Source organism: Typopeltis vanoorti, chromosome 1 (genome assembly GCF_054136105.1).
Source record: "Typopeltis vanoorti isolate ZY-2024b chromosome 1, IOZ_Tvanoo_1.0, whole genome shotgun sequence".
In the NCBI taxonomy this organism is placed as follows: Eukaryota; Metazoa; Arthropoda; class Arachnida; order Uropygi; family Thelyphonidae; genus Typopeltis; species Typopeltis vanoorti.
In genome coordinates this window covers 182,815,006-182,834,737 of record NC_143549.1, presented here as the reverse complement: position 1 = coordinate 182,834,737, position 19,732 = coordinate 182,815,006, and the positions used below count along the sequence as shown (strand labels likewise).

Genomic DNA, 19,732 nt, shown 5'->3' with positions numbered 1-19,732 from the left:
TGAGGGAATGTGGATTGCAGAGTTTGGTGGTTAGAAGAAGGAGAGGTGATATGATTGAGACTTTTAAACTGTTGAGAGGTGGTTACAGGGTTGACACTGGGGAGTTCTTTCACTTGGTTGAACAGCAGGAAGGAGTGATGACAAGGGGCCATCCCTGGAAGTTACGAAAGAAAACTGTGAGCAAGAGGATGAGGAGTGGTTTCTTTGCATGGAGGATGGTTGAACCATGGAATGCATTTCCTGATAGAGTGGTGAAAGTGTGAACAGTCAATGAGTTTAAGGAGTGGTATGATGGGCTTTGTGTTTCCTAGGAGGGACCTCCTACGATGAGTCTTGACAGACTTTGTGTTTCCTAGGAAGGACCTCCTGCAATGAGTCTTTTAACTCCATGGAGGCCTGAATAATAATAATAATCTTCTGTGGACCTTTTCTGATATATCCTCATCATCATGAAAACCAAGTGACTAAATCTGTACACAATAATCCATATGAAGCATAATTAAGGCCTTATGATAACCTAATTATTTCTCCATATTAAGGTCCTCCATAACATTGCCATAATGATGTGAAGACTTCACAACTTGTGCAATATGATCCCTGAACTTCAGGCTCTTGTCCACCACTCTCAGATATCACATCTTCTTGACCTCCTTCAAAATTTTCCCAGTGAGTGCAAACTTTTGCATCCCATTGTTGCCTACCAAATTTCAAAACCTTATGCTTTGCAAAAACTGCATAGGTTTTGTGGTTGTTTCAATATGCTTACAGTTATACAGTCAAATCTGTATAACCGGGAGGAGACCTCCACGTAGCCTTTTAAGGAATGCAGAGAATTGATCAGAACTTCTGACCTGATGTCCAATCCTTACCTCCTCATGATGCACCCTGTTAGGTATCTTCTTGGATACTGAATGCATAAGGATGTGCTGAAAATTTGGGATTAAGCTGACCAAATTGTATTCTTATTGACTTAAACCACAATGTAAAATGATGGCAAACATGAATGAATTTCATGCCAGCTGGGGTGTCATGCAGTTAAAAAAGGTCCATATTTGTTTTCGTTCCAGGAAACAGAGCAAAGAGTGCAAAGTCAGATAGTGGAACACATTCCAACGCAACATCCCAAGAGTTCAGGATTGGCACTATCAATGTAAGAAGCATCAATGGAAAAGAAACAGAACCAGCAGAAGAATTGGATAAGTACCAGATAGACATAACAGGCATGACTGTGACTGAAACAAAGAAGAAAAAATTAGGTGAATTCTTTCTAAGCAACAATACTCAAGAACAAGAAGAATATAGCTACAGAAGTAGCTATATTCTTCTTCTTCTTGAGTATTCTGCAATTGAACAGGTTATTTTAGTAGCAAAAACTTTCCTTCCACGCTCTTCTGTTCCGAGCCTTCTCTTTCAAGGTTGTGTACCTGTCTCCATTCAGCATGTCATCTACCATTGTTTTTCTTATTCTTCCTCTGGGTCTTTTTCCATCTATTTTTCCTTCGATGCCATCTCTGATTATTCCATTCCCTCTCAGAATATGTCCGATCCAGTTTCCCTTGCTTCTTTTTATCTTCAACAGACTTCTTTCTTCTTCTACTCTTTTTAAGACATCTTCATTAGTTATTTTATCTGTCCATTTGATTTTTTTCATCCTTCTCCAAATCCACATCACAAAGCTTTCCAAAATCTGGGTCTTTTTCCATCTATTTTTCCTTCGATGCCATCTCTGATTATTCCATTCCCTCTCAGAATATGCCCGATCCAGTTTCCCCTTGCTTCTTTTTATCTTCAACATTGTACTCTTTTTAAGACATCTTCATTAATTATTTTATCTGTCCATTTGATTTTTCATCCTTATCCGAATCCACATCACAAAGCTTTAGAAAATCTTAATTTCTTTTTTCTTCAATGTCCAAGTTTCAGCTGTACAGAGGGCAACACTTCACACATAACATTTTATTAGTCTTTTCTTTAGGTTTCTATCCAATTTACTTCTGAATAAATTCCATCTGCTCCTGCTGCCTTTCCACATTTCAAGCGTTTGATGGGTTTGTCTACTTCAAGTATGGATATGTACTCCTGACTGAATGCCTGGTCAGTGTTTTTTACCACTGTGTTGTCATCATTGCTTGTTTCATTTAGCAGTTTTTCAAAGTAATTTCTCCATACTTCAAAGATATCTTTTTCTCCTGTTTTCGTGTCACCTTTATCATCTCTAATTCCTTTTACAGCACTCTTTCCTCCATTTCTAAGCTTCTTCAACAACCTCCAGAATATCTTACCACCTTCTTGATATTTATTTTCTATGTTCTTACCAAAGTCTTCCCATGACTTCTGTTTAGCTAGTTTTACACAGTGTTTAGCTTTCTTACATTTGTCTCTGTATTCTCTAAGAGCACAAGCTGACTTATTTGCCAGGAACTTTTGATATGCTTTCTTCTTTTCCTTCACTGCCTCTTTAACTTCCTGTGTCCACTATGGAGTTCTGATTTTTCTATCCTTGCAGACAACCTCAGCACATGCCTCTCTTGCTGAATCAATCAGGGTTTTCTTCAAGGTTTGCCACTGAATCTCCAAGGTGTGGTTGCTGTTCTCAAACTCTTTTATTTTTTCTTCAATAATCTTTGTGTATTTTAGTCTACAGTTCGCATCTGAGAGCTGCTCAACTTTTATTCGCTTTAAAACTTTCTTACGTGTTATTCTTTTCAGTATGAAATTCAATTTTATCCTGCTCAAGACTAAATAGTGATAACTTCCCATTTCAAATCCTCTGTACACTGTGTGTCCTGCACCAGGGAGAAAACATCACTATCAACAATAACATAGTCAATGAGACTTTTCTTATTCCTTGCCTCTTCTCTGCATTTGAATTTGTGCACATTTTTATGTTGGAACATGGTGTTAGTAATAATCAGTCCATGTCCTGAGCAGAAATCCAACAGATATTTCCCAGTATTATTAGCTTTGCTCTTTTCTCCAAATTTTCCCAAAATATTTTTGTATGTCTCACAATCATTTCCTACTCTGCCTATTTTGATCCCCAACAAGGATCAATTTTTCCTTTTTCATTGTGTCAGTTGCTTTTTCTAAAGCCTCAAAAAATTCCTCCACTTCTACCTTAGTAGAACCTTCTGTGGGACCATAGGCACAAATAAGTCTCATTGTCCAGTTCCCCATTCTCATATTTGCCACACATTACTCTACTTGAGACTGACTGCCATTCAAGAAGATTAGCCTCATATTTTGTGTTGAATACTATGGCTACTCCTTCTTTTCCTTGATTGTCATTGCCTGAATATAACATTTTGTATTTATTGCTCAGACAGAACTCACCAGTTTTTGTCTTTTTTGTTTCAGTCACCCCTATTATGTCGATCTGGTAGTTATCTAATTCCTCAGCTAACTCCATTTCTTTTTCATTCAGGCTTCTTATGTTGATAGTACTGATCTTTAACTCTGGTGATGTTGAGTTGGGGTGTGCTTTCAGATTTGTCTACCTCCAATCTTTATTCCTTCTTCCGAATTCTCCAATGCTTCTTTTAACATTGCTTCGGAATACACATTAAACAAAATTGGTGACAGAGGACAGCCTTGTCTTACTCCTCGTCCAATGATACCTGGTTCTGTTGTACCATATGTGTCTCTCACTATGGCAGTTTGTCCCACATATAGTGATATAATTAGCCTTCTGTCTTTCCAATTTATACCAATCTTTTCCATTACTTCCACCATCTTATTCCATTTTACAAAGTCAAAAGCTTTTTCAAAATCTATATAACAGATATTAACTTCTTTATTCACTTCCAGGCTTCTTTCACTTACTATTCTTAACAGTCCAATCACATCTCTTGTTCCCCTACCCTTCCTGAAACCAAACTGATCTTCTCCAAGAAATTCTTCCACTTTAGATGCAATTGTTGTGTTAGGATTCTCATAAATATTTTGGATGTATGAGAAATGAGGCTGATTGTTCTAAAATCCTTGCAGTTCACTGCATTACTTTTCTTTGGTACAGGTATAAATATTAAGGTCATAAAATCTTTTTGTAGTTCTCCTTTGTTATAAATTAAATTTATTATTTTGGTTATTTCTTCAGTTCCTTTCTTCTGAAGTTGTTTCAGGAATAGATGCAAGTATTTCATCTATTCCATCTGCCTTTCCACATTTTAGTTCTTTAATGGCCATTTCTACTTCTGTCTTGGCAATATCTGTGCCTAGATCATTTTCATTTACCTTCTTTATATCTTCTAATGGCAACTCATTTGGTCTATTTTCCTTGTTATATAGATCTTCAATGTATTCCTTTCATCTCATTAGGATTTTATCTTCTTCAGTTATAATTTCTCCATCCTTATTTTCTATGCCTCTAGCTCGAATTCCATTTCTCTTGTGATTCATGCTTCTTGCTTTTTCATATAAAAGATCACACCTTCCCACTCTCTCATAATTTTCCATTTTGTCACATTGTTTTTTAAGCCAATCTTCTCTACTTCTTTCTGATTCCCTTCTCAATCTGTCATTCAGGGTTCTATATTGTATTTTCCCTTCTGGGATGTCTTTATTTTTCCATTTTCTTCTTTCTTCCATTAGAGAAATCATCTCATTAGTTATCCAAGGTTTTTTATTCTTTTAGCTCTTACATATCCAATTTCTTATGCAATCTTCTTTATTTTCTCTTTAACTTGTTCCCATTTCTTTTCTGGATCTTCAGTTTTGACAAAACTTGTTTCCTCTAATTCTTTCTCCAATCGATTTCCAAATTCCTTGGTATTTTTTAATTTCTCTAAATTCCATTTTTTCCTTTTCATAGCTTCTTTTATTTTCTTCAGTTTCACATTTATTTCTATGAATAGTAGGTTGTGGTCAGAGTAAATATCAGCTCCAGGATATGTGCATGCATTTTTTAACACTATTCTTGTATCATTGCTTTACTATAATGTAATCAATTTGATACCTTTCCGTATCTCCTGGTTTTTTCCATGTGTATAGTCTTCTCTTAGATTTTTTAAACCAAGTATTCGTAATTATTAGCTTATTTTCTTCACAGAATTCCACTAACCTTTCCCCTCTCTCATTTCTATTACCTAGTCCATATCTTCCTACTGCACTCCCATCCTCTTCTTCTCCTACAACTCCAATTCCAATCTCCCATTATAATCATATAGTCTTTTCTTTTTTTCTTCCTTAATTAGTTTTTGTAATTGTTCATATATTTCCTCTATCTGAATGGTCACTTGTTGGCATATATACCTGCATTATTGTTATGTCCACCGGTTCAGCCTTCAATTTTACCACCATAATCCTGTCATTCAGACAGTTTACGCTAATGATGCTCTTTGCTGTTCTTTTATTAAAAACAAGTGCAACTCCTTTTTCCTTTTTATCTCCACCTGAGTAAATTACTCTTACTTCATCACTATAAAAATCACCTATTCCTTCCCATCTGACTTCACAGAGCCCTATGATATCAATTTTTCCTTTGTCCATTTCTTGTTTGAGCTATATTATTCAACGCTAAATACGAGGATAATCTTCTTCAATGGCAGACAATATCAAGTAGTGATGTGAGCAAATGTCAGAATGGGGAACTGGACAATGAGACTTACTTGTGCTTATTTTCCACAAGGAGGGTTCTACTAAGGAAGAAATGGAGGAATTTTTCAATACATTAGAAAAGGCAGCAGACACAATGAAAAAGGAAAACAATCAATGAGACTTTTCTTATTTCCTGCATCTTCTCTTCAGGTGAATTTGTGCACATTTTTATGTTGGAACATGGTGTTAGTAATAATTAGTCCATGTCCTGCACAGAAATTCAGCAGGCACTTACCATTATTATTAGCTTTGCTCTTTTTTCCAAATTTTCCCAAAGCATTTCTTATTATTGATCCTTGTTGGAGATCTAAACAGAAGAGTAGGAAATAATTACCAAACATATAGAAATGCTTTGGGAAAATTTGGAAAAAAGTGCAAATCTAATAATAATGGTAAGTGCCTGCTGAATTTCTGGGCAGGACATGGACTAGTTATTACTAACATCATGTTCCAACATAAAAATGTGCAAAAATTCGTGTGAAGATGCAGGAAATAAGAAAAGTCTTATCAACTGTTATAGTTGATAGTGATGTTTTCTCACTGGTTCAGGACACAGAAGTATACAGAGGATTTGAAATAGCAAGTGATCACCATTTAGTTTTGAGCAGGATAAAACAGAATTTCATATTGTAAAGAAGAGTAATAATGTGTAAGGAAGTTTTAAAAGGAACCAAAGTTAAGCAACTTTGGTTCATTTTATACTAGAATACACAAACATCATTCAGGAAAAAATGAGAGTTTGAAAACAAGAACCAAACATTGGAGATTTTGTGGCAAGTCCTAAAGAAAACATTGACTAATTCAGCTACATGCAGTGAGGTTGTCTGTAAGAATACAAAATCAGAACATTATTACTCTTCATCCATGGTGGACTCAGAAAGTTAAAGAAGCAGTCAAGTAAAAGAAGAAAGCATATTGAAAGTTCATTCAAATAAGTCAGTTTGTGCTTTTAGAGAATACAGAAATAAATGTAAGAAAGTGAAGCACCATGTAAAACTAGCTAAAGAAAAGTCATGAGAAGACTTTGGTAAGAACATAGAATATTAATATAAGAGAGGTGGCAAAATTTTCTGGAGGCTATTGAAAATGCTGAGAAATGGAGGAAAGAGTACTGTAATATGAATCAAAGATGATACAGGTGACATGAAAACTGAAGATGTTCTAGATGTCTAGAGTAATTACACTAGTGGCCAAAATTGTGGAAACCTTTTGGAAAAAGTGTATTTTTGAGGTTTGATGGCTCATAACACCACTTTTTTTGGTGTAATACCATAAAATTATATATCAATGGAAAGATAATTTAATCAAGAATGTAATGAAACAAAGTCTGTTCAATTATCTGTATTCTATGAAAGGTTATAGCCAAATAACAAGAAAAAAAGAAGCACAACTTGCTTAGGTTGATATGAAGTAGCTTTCCTTCATTTGAATGTAGCCAATGAGCATGAGTGTTTAGAGAGCCAATCAGGTGTCATCTTGTTTTGGCAATGAGCCAATAAGGTCACAGTAGGATTCAGCTATTGATGTCATGTATTGGAGCTGAGAGGAGGACATCTGTGAGTGTGTTATGTGATTGCTATCAAGTTGGTTGGTTTTTTTTTTGTGTTCTTTTATTTAGTGAGCTTGTAAAACATAATAAAATTAAAGAAATGGTGCAAAGAGTTGACTGGTCACCCAGAAAGTGATGTAAAATAGTATACTATTAAGTGTGATAGTACTATTTAAGGCTACAGTTATGAAGAAATTAGAAGAAAAATTGGTGGAAACTTAACCAAAGGTGGCATTTCTAAATTTTTGAAGAGGTATAAGGAGACTCAGTCACCACAAAACCAGACTAGTAAAGGCATGAAAAGGTGTACAACAGCAAGTGATGATAGAAGAATTGAGAGACTGTGCCTACGTGACAGAAGAAAATCATCTGGGTGATGAAATGGCACAATACAATGTGAAGTTGAGTGCAAGGACCGTTTGACGCAGACTGCAGGAATTTGGTCTAAATGCTAGAATTCCATGAAAAAATCCATTTTTATCTCTCAAACAAAGGTTGAAAAGATTAAACTGGGCTAAATCCCATGTTAACTGGAAAGTAGAACAATGAGACAGTGTTATTTGGAGTGATGAGACCAAAATCTCCCTGTTTGGTAGTGATGGCATAAAATAAGTAAGGAGAAGAATCAGAGAAGATTTGCATCCTGATTGCATTACACTTACTGTGAAACATCCACTTAGTGTTATGATCTGGGGTTATATGACATCAAAAGGTATGGGCAGAATTTGCGTGATTAATGGGAATATAAATGCCCAAAAATAAAATGAAATACTTGAGTCCAAACTGAAGCCTTCTGCACGTGATCTTTTCCAAGATAATGAAGCATTTATATTTCAACAGGATTCAGCTCCATGTCATGTTGCCTCTGTGTGCAAAAAAGTGGTTTTAGGATAATCATATTCCACTGCTGGGATGGCCTGGGAAAAGCCCAGACCTTAACCCGATTGAAAATCTATGGAGCCGACTAAAGAAACTTGTTAGTCAGAAGCAACCCACCAATAAAACCCAATTAATAGAAGCAATAATTTAATCTTGGTTTCACAATATAACAGCTGCAGAACTAAAAACTTGGTTCACTCCATGGGAAGGCATTGTAAGGCCATAATTAATGCTAAAGGTTACCCAACTAAGTATTAACTCACACTGTGACAATTTTTGTATATCTCATTTTTTCCATGTGTTTCACTTTTCTTCTTTATAACTGCTGTTCTAATAAAAAAATCCTTCATAAAAGTTATTGCATTACATTCTTGATAAATTATCTTTCTATTGATATATAATTTTATGGTATTACACCAAAAAAAAAAAGTGGTGTTGTAAGCCATCAAGTTAATACATTTTTTCCAAAACGTTTCCACAATTTGGAAACAAGCGCCTCCGTAGCGCAATTGGAAGAATGACGGTACGTTGCGCCCTTGGATTGGAATAGGCCTAAGTTCGATTATCGTCGAATCTTTATCTGGACAATTTTCAATAGAAGGTGAGTTAGCCGATCTTATCGGCTAACTCACCTTCAGATCGGCCCTTCAGAACACACGCAATTTACAGACAAAAAAATACTAGCTGTGGTGGAGGTGGGCAGTAAATGCCGTTGATGGAGATGATTTGTAGTAGAGGTTTGGTGTAGTGGTTGAGACAGCTGTATCAGGTAAGACAGTTGTAGGTGTCCTCCTGCGATGAGTCTTTGGACTCCTTGGAGGTGTCAGGAATAATAATAATAATTTTGGCCACTAGTGTACTTTGAAAGACTGATGAATGAAACAAGCAATATCAGCATTTATAGTAGAAAACTCCCAACAGGATGCATATCCATACTTGAAGTAGAAAGCGTCACCAAAAATGTGAATTGTGGAAAGGCAGCTGAAGTATATGAAATTTGACCAGAAATGCTCAAATATGAAGGTATTAAAGTTTCACAGTGGTTTCATTGCATAATTCAGGTCTGGTCAGAGAGTCAAATTTAAGATGAAGAGAGTAGAGATCTCATAGTACCATCTATAAAAAGGGAAATAAAATTGAATATGAGATTTGCAGAGGTGTTTCTCTACTGAGTGTTCCTGGTAATATGTATGCAGGCATACTTCAGAAACAGCTAAGAAAAATTGTGCAAGGGAAGCTTGGTGGAAAACAAGCTGATTCAGGATAATAGATGTTGTCAGGATCAGATTTTCACTTTAAAACAAAGGGATGAGAAATCTTAGGAATATATCAAGGATTTGTATTCGTATTTAAGTTTCGTAGATCTGGAAAAGGCATATGACAAGTTGCCAAGAGAAAAGCTGCTCAAAATGCTAGTTATATGGTGTAAATGAGACATTATATCAAACAATACATAGTCTATTTAAGCTGTAAGCCAATAGTTAGAATTGAAGGAGGTACAAAAAGATGGTTTGATGTTAAATCAGGTGCGACAAGGGTACACATAATCTATATGGTTCATGTTGGTATTAACTCTAATATCAAAATTGGCAATGTTGATCTTATCTCTTTACTTTATTCAGGTGATTTTATACTTCTGAATAAATCCAATACAAGTCTGCAAGATTCCCTGACTAAACCGAATAATTGTTGTAATAAATTTATTATGAAAATCAGCAATAAAGAGATGAAGACAATGAAAATAGGCAGAAACTTGAAAGCATCAATTGAATGGAAAACTTATAGAAACAAGTAAAACATTTCAGCAATTTACGTATAACTCTTAGTGAAGATAGCAAATTAAATATGGAAATAGACAATGGCATTAGTAAAGCTGGTATGGTAGGAAGTCAGCAGAATTAATTTATATGGAAAAAGAAAGAAATTAGTCAAAACACTAAATTAGCTATATACAAGACAGTGTCAAACCAATTTTAACTTATGGATTTGAGAGCTGGGCTAGAAAGAAAAAACACTTGATCAAAGACTGAAGACCATAGATATGAGAGAAAGATTGGGGGATCCTTTCTTTTAGTGTTACACAGTAATCAGCATTCATTTTAGAAATTATGGACTTTACAACCGTGTTGTAAATAACTATTTTAATTTCCTGACATTTCAACCTTCATATTAAGGTCATCATTTGGAGTATATACAAATATACACAGACAAGCTGAGTTACATTTCACACAGTATGATGAAGAGACAATGATTTGATCAAATTATTCTACTGGAATGACCTCTAGTGAAAACATAATATATATATATATATATATATATATATGTTTATTAATTTAATTTAAATAACTTAACACCAAGATAATAAATAATAAGGTTTAATGAGGACACTACTAGTTTTGTTGGTAATCCAACTTCTTCAGGTGTCAAAGTGCAAAGAAATATACAAAATAATCCGACAGAAACATTACATAATAACAACAACAGATCGACGAAAAACTGTAATACAGTTTAAATTAAAGTCCGCGCTACAGTTCCAGCTGTATGTTTACGCGTGCATGTGAAATCGCGAGAACGCCAGCACTGGACAGCAGAGCTATGCGAATCTGGCAAGCTGTAGCTAAGGCTGCTATTCATGTGGGTTGAATCGAGGGTAATTTCTTTTGATTCAAGAATACGTCTTTCAAGTTCATCATAACATTTGTGAACATTTGTGAATATTAGAAGTTTGAGATCATTCTATTTGATGTTGGAAGCCTTCATCAGAGTTTATAGAGAACAAGACTTGGCTGGCAAAGAGCGCTGGCTCGGATTCTGTTATAGGAAATGTCTCTTTTGTGTTCTTCAACACGGAGAAGGATAGATTTATCAGTCTGTCCGTAGTAAGGTTTTCCACAATTACAAATAATCTTGTATACTCCTGGGAACTGAAGATGGTAATTTTTTCCTTAGGTTGACTAAGGATAGAACAGAGTTTAGGTAAAGTAGTGAAACATGTTTTGATGTTGAACTTTTTTAAATTTAAGCCAGTTTGGGGGAGAAGGAACTAATGAAAGGCAAGGAGATGTAAGCTCTGAGGTAGCAGAATCTTCATTAGTTTGTTGACGACAGTGAAAAAGAAGTTTTTTCAATACTTTTTGAAGTAAAACCATTATTAAGAAAGGTCATTTTGAGGAAATTAAGTTCATGTTGAAGCCCTACGTCGTCTGATAATAAGGATCTGGCCCGATGTGCAAGGGTGGAAATAATGCTTTCTGTGGAGGGTAGTGGTGAGAGGATACATGAAGGTATCTGTTTGTATATGTTGGCATCCTAAAGATTGAAATTAATGTCATCAGAGCACCTGGATAGTTTTATGTATAAAAAAGGAAGACAATTGTTAACTTCTACTCATAGGCGAATTTGATCTTGTGATGAAAGTTATTTAGATGAACCAAAAAAAACTATAAATTATCTATATAAAGATTATCTAGGCCATGTTCCCATATAAGAAAAACATCATCGATATAACAGAGCCAGGTTTTAGTGTGGCCAAACAAATTTCTTTTTTTCTAAGTCTTTGAGAAATATATTAGCTAGCATCGGGGAAAGCGGACTATCCAAAACTAGTCCGGAGTTTTGTTTAAAGATCTTGTCCTCGAATCTAAAGTAGTCTGAGTTGACACAGTGGGTAAGTAAGGTGAAGTAAGGCAAATTATCAAAGAAGTTCTTCGCCTTACTTACCCACTGACGAAACTAGTAGTGTCCTCATTAAATCTTATTATTTATTATCACGGTGTTAAGTCATTTAAATTAAATTAATAAACATGTTAAACCGAGTAAATCTGCATATGAATATATACATCTATATATACAGGGTGGCTATAAATTAACTTTCCCTCTTTGGAGGTATCTGTAGCTAAAACTAATACACGGAATGAGACCATATTTTATATTGAGACTTTCGAATGCATAGGGAGATGAATTCCACGAAAAAAAGATTTAGTACCAAAAGTCGCCAATAGGGGAAATTTTGGTGCTGATAGAGCCGAAAGCAGTCAAATATTTTCAGTAAATGCAGGTAAAAAGGATTATGCAAATTTTACTGTGCGTACGTGACAGCAGCTCCACCAATTCCACTTAAAAAGGGATTGGGAATGTTCAGGCAGTTATTTGAATGACTGACGAATTGTGCTCAATTTATTTAGGACACTCAATGCATCCTACCTTGCCTCTGCGTGCTTTCCTTGTTAAGTTGTTTTACCTTAAACAGTGAAATGCCATAGTGGCCCTTAGGATCAGTCAGTTCTTTCAGATGGCATGGCTGCCTCGATCCCCGAACATCACTCCATGTGACTTTTGGCTGTGCGGGTATTCGAAATTCATTGTGTATGTTGGTGGCATTCCCAACTTGAATGTCTTGAAAGAGAACATAAAACGGGCTGTTATGAACATCCAATCTCACTCTTTATGCATGTCGCACACTGGATGCAATTTGTTGTACACAAGAAAGGTCAGCACATTGAAAATCATGTATGTGGTCCAGGAGACCCTGATTTTGATGAATGAAACATTATTTCCTGTGAGTTCAATCACTACATTAATTTCTGTGTCTCTCGCAAGTTATTGTTGTTTCAGTTTAATTGTTATTATCATCATTGTAACGCACCACATACCCATCTGGAATGAGTGACGCATCTGTCGCTTACACCGTCGAAATGTTATTATTCCATTTTATTGGCCTTTAATGTAATTATCCACTTCTTTTCAGCTCTGCCAGCGCCAAAATTTCTCCTATCGACGACTTTTGGTACCAAATCTTTTTTTCCGCAGAAATCATCTCCCCATGCCTTCAAAAGTCTCAATATAAAATTTGGCCTCATTCCATTTATTGGTTTTAGTTACAGATGCCTCCAAAGAGGGAAAGTTATTTTATTACCATCCTATATATATATATATGTATGTATGTATGTATGTAGAAAGTATTTTACCTTGGGTATAATAAATGTTAAAATTGCTTGGTATTTTTAACATATATATATATATATATATATATATATATTTATAAAGAATCGAATGACTAGAACCGAGATTTAAGTAAAAATGTTTTAATATAAAAACAAGACTAGTTTCGGCTTGTAACAGCCTTCATCAGGTGACATTATAAAAGAAAGAAAAAAGAAAAAACACTAAAACACTGAAGCTTAAATAAACTACAAACATCATAGAGAGTCTCTATACATAATTGACATTAAATCGTTGTGAATGCATTTAAAGCTGTTCTTTCGTTAGTTGTATTGTTGGGAAAGTGCGTGCTAGTAGCATCTCGTGAACACCAGTACATAATTACAGCTGAATGACAATCTAGGAGGTTGTAGCTCAAGTTATTATTTAGACGAACAGACTGAAGATGATTTCTCTAGATTCCACGATTTTTCTCTCTAGTTCATCATTGCAACGGAAGATGTTAGTAGATTTTTCCCAGCAGACTTTGTGACTTTGGTTTTCATCATTAGGATTAGCCGAGAAAAGGATATGACTTGATAATGCACTGGCTCGCTGTCTCTTGTAAGTAATGTCCCTCATGTGTTCTTCCATATGCAATTCAACAGATTTGTCTGTCTGCCCAAAATACGGAATATCACAATCACACAATATTTTATATGCACCAGGGTATTTGAGTTGATGATGATAAGGTTTTGGGTGGCTTATTAAGAAACGGATCTTTGGAAGTGGAGTGAACAAGGTTCTGATATTGTATTTTTGCTAATTTATGTGAAACTTTTTTTAAGAACTTTTGCTAATTTATGTGAAACTGTACTTATGTAAGGAATAGATATATTGCCTTTGAATCTATTTGTTTCTTCTGAGTGATGTCTAGGAGGATTAAGGAGGAATCTTTCAATGATTCTCTTGGAACATCCATTAACTTCGAAAGAAGTTTTGAGATGGTTTATTTCTGTAAGAAGTTCATTTGGGTCATCCAGAAGAGAATGGGTTCTATGTCCCAAGGTGGAAATTATTCCAAGCTTATGAGGAGGGGAAGTGATGGGATTGACTATGCAGATATCTGTTGGTATGTGTGGGCTTTCTATATATCGATATTTTTAGTTTACCAGAGGAACGAGTCAGTTTGACATCAAGAAAAGACAAGGAATTATCTGTTTCAAGCTCAGCAGTAAACTTAATACTTTGATGTCGGCTATTGAGATGTTCGAGGAAAACCATAAGGGAATCATGTCCATGGCTCCAAATAATGAAGACATCATCTACATAGCGTTTCCAAACTTTGGGTGTTAAAATAAAGGAAGAGATAGCCTTGGTTTCAAAATCCTCTAAGTAAATATTTACGAGTATAGGGGATAAAGGATTACCCATCTTCCTTTATTTTAACACCTAAAGTTTGGAAATGCTATGTAGATGATGTCTTCATTATTTGGAGCCATGGACATGATTCCCTTATGGTTTTCCTCGAACATCTCAATAGCCGATATCAAAGTATTAAGTTTACTGCTGAGCTTGAAATGGATAATTCCTTGCCTTTTCTTGATGTCAAACTGACTCGCTCTTCTGGTAAACTCAAAATATCGATATATAGATCGCCCACACATACCAACAGATATCTGCATAGTCAGTCCCATCACTTCCTTCCTTATAAGCTTGGAATAATTTCCACCTTGGGACATAGAACCCATTCTCTTCTGGATGACCCAAATGAACTTCTTAGAGAAATAAACCATCTCAAAACTTCTTTCAAAGTTAATGGATATTCCGAGAGAATCATTGAAAGATTCCTTCTTAATCCTCCTAGACATCACTCAGAAGAAACAAATAGATTCAAAGGCAATATATCTATTCCTTACATAAGTACAGTTTCACATAAATTAGAAAAAATTCTAAGAAAATACAATATCAGAACCTTGTTCATTCCACTTCCAAAGATCCGTTTCTTAATAAGCCACCCAAAACCTTGTCATCAACTCAAATACCCTGGTGTATATAAAATATTGTGTGATTGTGATATTCCTTATTTTGGGCAGACAGACAAATCTGTTGAATTGCATATGGAAGAACACATGAGGGACATTACTTACAAGAGACAGCGAGCCAGTGCATTATCAAGTCATATCCTTTTCTCGGCTAATCCTAATGATTAAAACCAAAGTCACAAAGTCTGCTGGGAAAAATCTACTAACATCTTCCGTTGCAATGATGAACTAGAGAGAAAAATCGTGGAATCTAGAGAAATCATCTTCAATCCTGTTCATCTAAATAATAACTTGAGCTACAACCTCCCAGATTGTCATTCAGCTGTAATCATGTACTGGCGTTCACGAGATGCTACTAGCACGCACTTTCCCAACAATACAACTAACGAAAGAACAGCTTTAAATACAACCACAACGATTTAATGTCAATTATGTATAGAGACTCTCTATGATGTTCAATGTTCATAGTTTATTTAAGCTTCGGTGTTTTAGTGTTTTTTCTTTCTTTTATAATGTCACCTGATGAAGGCTGTTACAAGCCGAAACTAGTTGTGTTTTGATATTAAAACCTTTTTACTTAAATCTCGGTTCTAGTCATTCAATTCTTTATAAAAATATGTATGTTAACCGAGTTAATGATCATTCTTTCATATATATATATATATATATATATATATATAATATTTAAAAAAATACAGATAAAATTAAAAATTAATTATTTAGAAACTACATCAAAGCTAAATTCTATTTATGATAACATAAGAGAAACATTCTTTCATATAGATAGTTTTCTTACAGTAACAATGATGTCCTAATTTAACAGACAATTGTTATATGAAGGTCGAAATGTCGGAAAATTAAATTAGTTATTTATAACATGGCTAAAGTCCTTAATTTCTAAAATGAAAGATTAGGGGGACTGAACAGATGGCATCAATGGCAGTATCATATTAAAAACAAGGCTATTAGGAAAGAACTTGATATTGTTAGCATTCAAGAATGTGTTAGCAGAGCTAATCTTAGATAGTATGACAACTTAAATAGAATGGGAGAAGCAAGATTAGCAAAACAAGTGTTCTTTGCCAGGTTGGCAGGAAAAGGCCTCAGAAGAAGACTAAGATATAGGTAGATTGATATAGTAAAAGTGCCTTACTTGCCTTAGAAGACAGAAATATAAGATCTGAAAAGGTTAGAGTCTTGACAGAAAAATTAATTTGGAGGAAAATTGTTGATCATAACTTAGTAATGGTGTAACATTTTTCTTGTAGTAATATCATAATATACTGCAGATCCCCCCTGAGGGTAATATCAGGAATTTGATGGTGATGATGATGCTTATTAAATCTATTTTAATCCATTTGACCGATATTATATTTAGAAACACTTAGGTTCTTCTCCATATTACTTATTGTTTCAAAGCATAAATGGACATTGAAATTTCTCAAGAAAAGGTTTGGGAGATGTCTCTGAGCTAAATGGAAGCAGGATGAATTGTTTAATGTGTTATTAACTTTTCATGTAGCACTATCATAGTATCTATACTTCTTGAAGGGGTACATTTCAGTAGTTTGACAATAATGATGATGATCCTGATCATGTGTGTGTGTATGTGTGTATTCAAAGAATGTTTAATATAACAAAAGTCTAATCTCTGTGGCCAAGTCAATTTATGATAAATTTGATATCAACTGTTTAAAATTTAAAAAAGTATGAGTATTTTATTCTTTATATTTTTAAGTTTACATTTGGTTAATGTAACCACAAGATCAATACCAACACCACTAAGCTGGAAAATTACCTGTATTGATGGTTAATCCAGTTATAACCAATTGATGACCATGCAGAACAAAGCGAGGCCTAGAATCACCTTCTTTCCACATCATTATTTTCTTGTCTCTTGAACCACTGAATGATGCTTTTATGTTATTTCCATAGACTACCTAAACGAAAACAACATTTTAAAAACAATAAACGCATACAGTAATCTAACATTATACACATATAGTATGACATTCCATCCAGGAATGTACTATCCTGCCCTTGATACTGGGCATCAAAGCAGCTACACATAAGCATCATAATCATCACTTTCTTGGTAGGAGATGGTGAGGAGAACATGAATTCATTTGGCTGTCTTCTTCCTCTGCTATAATAAATATGACTCTCCAATAAAGATACAATAAATAAGACTCTCCAATAAAGATCCAATAAACAAGATCTCCAATAAAGATCCAATAAACAAGATCTCCAATAAAGATAACACACTAGGAAACTCATGTGAACCATAATCTTATCTCAAGCTTATGCTTATGTAAACAGCTTGTGACTAGTACTTTAGGGAAAAAAACAAAAACAAAAGTCTGGATTTTTCAAAAAAAAAAAAAAAGTTTAAATTATTTTAAGTTGTTTTCCCAATCAACTAAACCATTATTCTTAGTACTGCTTGACTGGTTGAAGTCATAGTACGTCGAAGGTTACTGATATTTTCTGAAGAATATCACTTGTCATCAACATCATGTGATTAGAATTCATTAGGAAAGACTAGCAAAAAGAAGCAATATGGTGACAGCAATGTTACAATCTAATTGAATGCTTATGCTAAAGATGCTATTAATTGGAGTGAAAGAGGTGAAGAATGGTGAGAGTAATAGAAAGTTGCTTTGGTTACAGTGAGCAACAAACTGAAAATTTTTGTTTTACCCTATGATGTGAGTAATTCAAATATGTCTACGAAACTGTTTACAGCACATATGCAAAAAAACCAGCTAGAGGTTTCACCATGATAAGGAATAACTGCACTCTATAAAAAACACCATTTCATGATTGACTATGATCATTTCCTTATTTGTTTTATACAATGCCGTCCCTTACATTTTATGTTTCCTTGTGACTTCTAATTATTACAGTCCCTATCTTTGGAACTCTGAGCCTTGCTCTTCCATAGTCATTTTCTCATCCTTTGCTTCTTTTGAATACATCCATCATTTCTGCTGCTCATATTACATCATTCATGCCAGTTTAAATGCTTAACTCCTCCTGTATATGGGAGGAGAGGAGGGAAATCGCTAATTAACAGCCATTTGGAATTTATTTTTCTCTAGAAAGTTTTTTACCTTGGGTATAATATATGTTAAAGATGCCAAGCTATTTTAAACCTGGTTTTACTCCATTTCCCAAGTAAGCAAACAGACAAATAAGTCAAGTTTGCGCCTGCACGTATTGCAAGTCTAATTGACCCACAAAGTAGTGCAAGTCAAGGCAACTCGTGGTAAAGGTAGAATAAGCTCTGATCACTATTCTTAATATTTACCCTTAATGCAAAGCCCATCTCTTTGAGTAGATGTATGATGTTATGTATTAAAGCCAAGGGGCCACTACCCAGACCGGTTTCGACCTTTATTGAGGTCTCATCAGTGGGAGCCAGGCTTAGGAATACCAAGATTTAAGTAATACAGAGCTTATAAGCATTTTACCAAAACAAGTTACCATAAGGTGCTTTGACCTTATTAAATAAAAATCTCAGGATGAGAGATATATGTAGAAAGTTTTTTACCTTGGGTATAATATATGTTAAAGATGCCAAGCTATTAAGATGAAAAGCCAAACGGCTATATTTTCTGGCAAAGTTAATTAAATTAAGGGGATAAAAATCCCTTATTATAAGGGATTTTTATCCCCTTAATTTAGATGCCAAGCTATTTTAAACCTGGTTTTACTCCATTTCCCAAGTAAGCAAACAGACAAATAAGTCAAGTTTGTGCCTGCACGTATTGCAAGTCTAGCTGACCCACAAAGTAGTGCAAGTCAAGGCAACTTGTGGTAAAGGTAGAATAAGCTCTGATCACTATTCTTAATATTTACCCTAATGGTCGAAACCAGACTGGGTAGTGGCCCCTTGCCTTTAATACATAGCATCATACATCTCCTCAAGGAGATGGGCTTTGCATTAAAGGTAAATATTAAGAATAGTGATAAGAGCTTATTCTACCTTTACCATGAATTGCCTTGACTTGCACTACTTTGTGGGTCAACTAGACTTGCAATACATGCAGGTGCAAACTTGACTTATTTGTCTGTTTGCTTACTTGGGAAATGGAGTAAAACCAGGTTTAAAATAGCTTGGCATCTTTAACATTTATTTTTCTCTGTTTATTTTTGTGTGTGTATGTGCCACCTCATTCATTCCTTTCTCATTTTTACCTGCTTCCCTAATAGTTCCCACACTTTGTACACAGTGCTATCTTAAGAACTTTCACTGGATGGTGTGTCCTACTTGCTGTAGCACTGAAGTGGCTTGAAAAGTTCCATGTATGGGTTTACATCTTTTCACAGATGGGAGTCATAAAAAAATTAACAATTAGCCAAGTAACAAATTAATTTTAATTTCTCTCCTTTTGTTTTTAAAAATCTAGCAGTCACTCTTAAAGAAGAATTGGATACAACAGTGAAATATTGGTGTAATCTGACTGCTTTGAGAGTTCAGTTGATAAAAATCACTGATTGTTTATTGTAAAGACTACAGGTTCAAATCTCACATTAGGCACAGATGTTTGTAAACGCCTGCTCTGGATGAGCTTGTATAGTTCTTGGAGTTTGAGGCTTGTCTTAAGAAAAAACTTGAAGCAATTGAATTAGATTGTTTCAAGTTACTGTTGGTTAGGAATTCATTTAAGTCAGGCAACACAGGTTTCTCTTAAAGCTTTTTTTTTTTTTCAATCTCAGCCCTATACACAAGAGATCATAA

At 34.8% G+C, this 19,732-nt stretch overlaps 1 protein-coding gene across 1 annotated transcript in view; it reads right to left on the bottom strand.

Annotated features, from left to right (window-relative positions):
• The window catches only part of LOC150110690 (WD repeat-containing protein 31-like), a 191,808-nt gene that overhangs the window by 97,394 nt on the left and 74,682 nt on the right, over positions 1-19,732 (bottom strand). Inside the window, exon 4 of the mRNA XM_090405079.1 lies at positions 16,787-16,928. Within this exon, the coding sequence (XP_090261205.1) occupies positions 16,787-16,928 (142 nt within the window). The remainder of the gene's footprint in view (positions 1-16,786; positions 16,929-19,732) is intronic.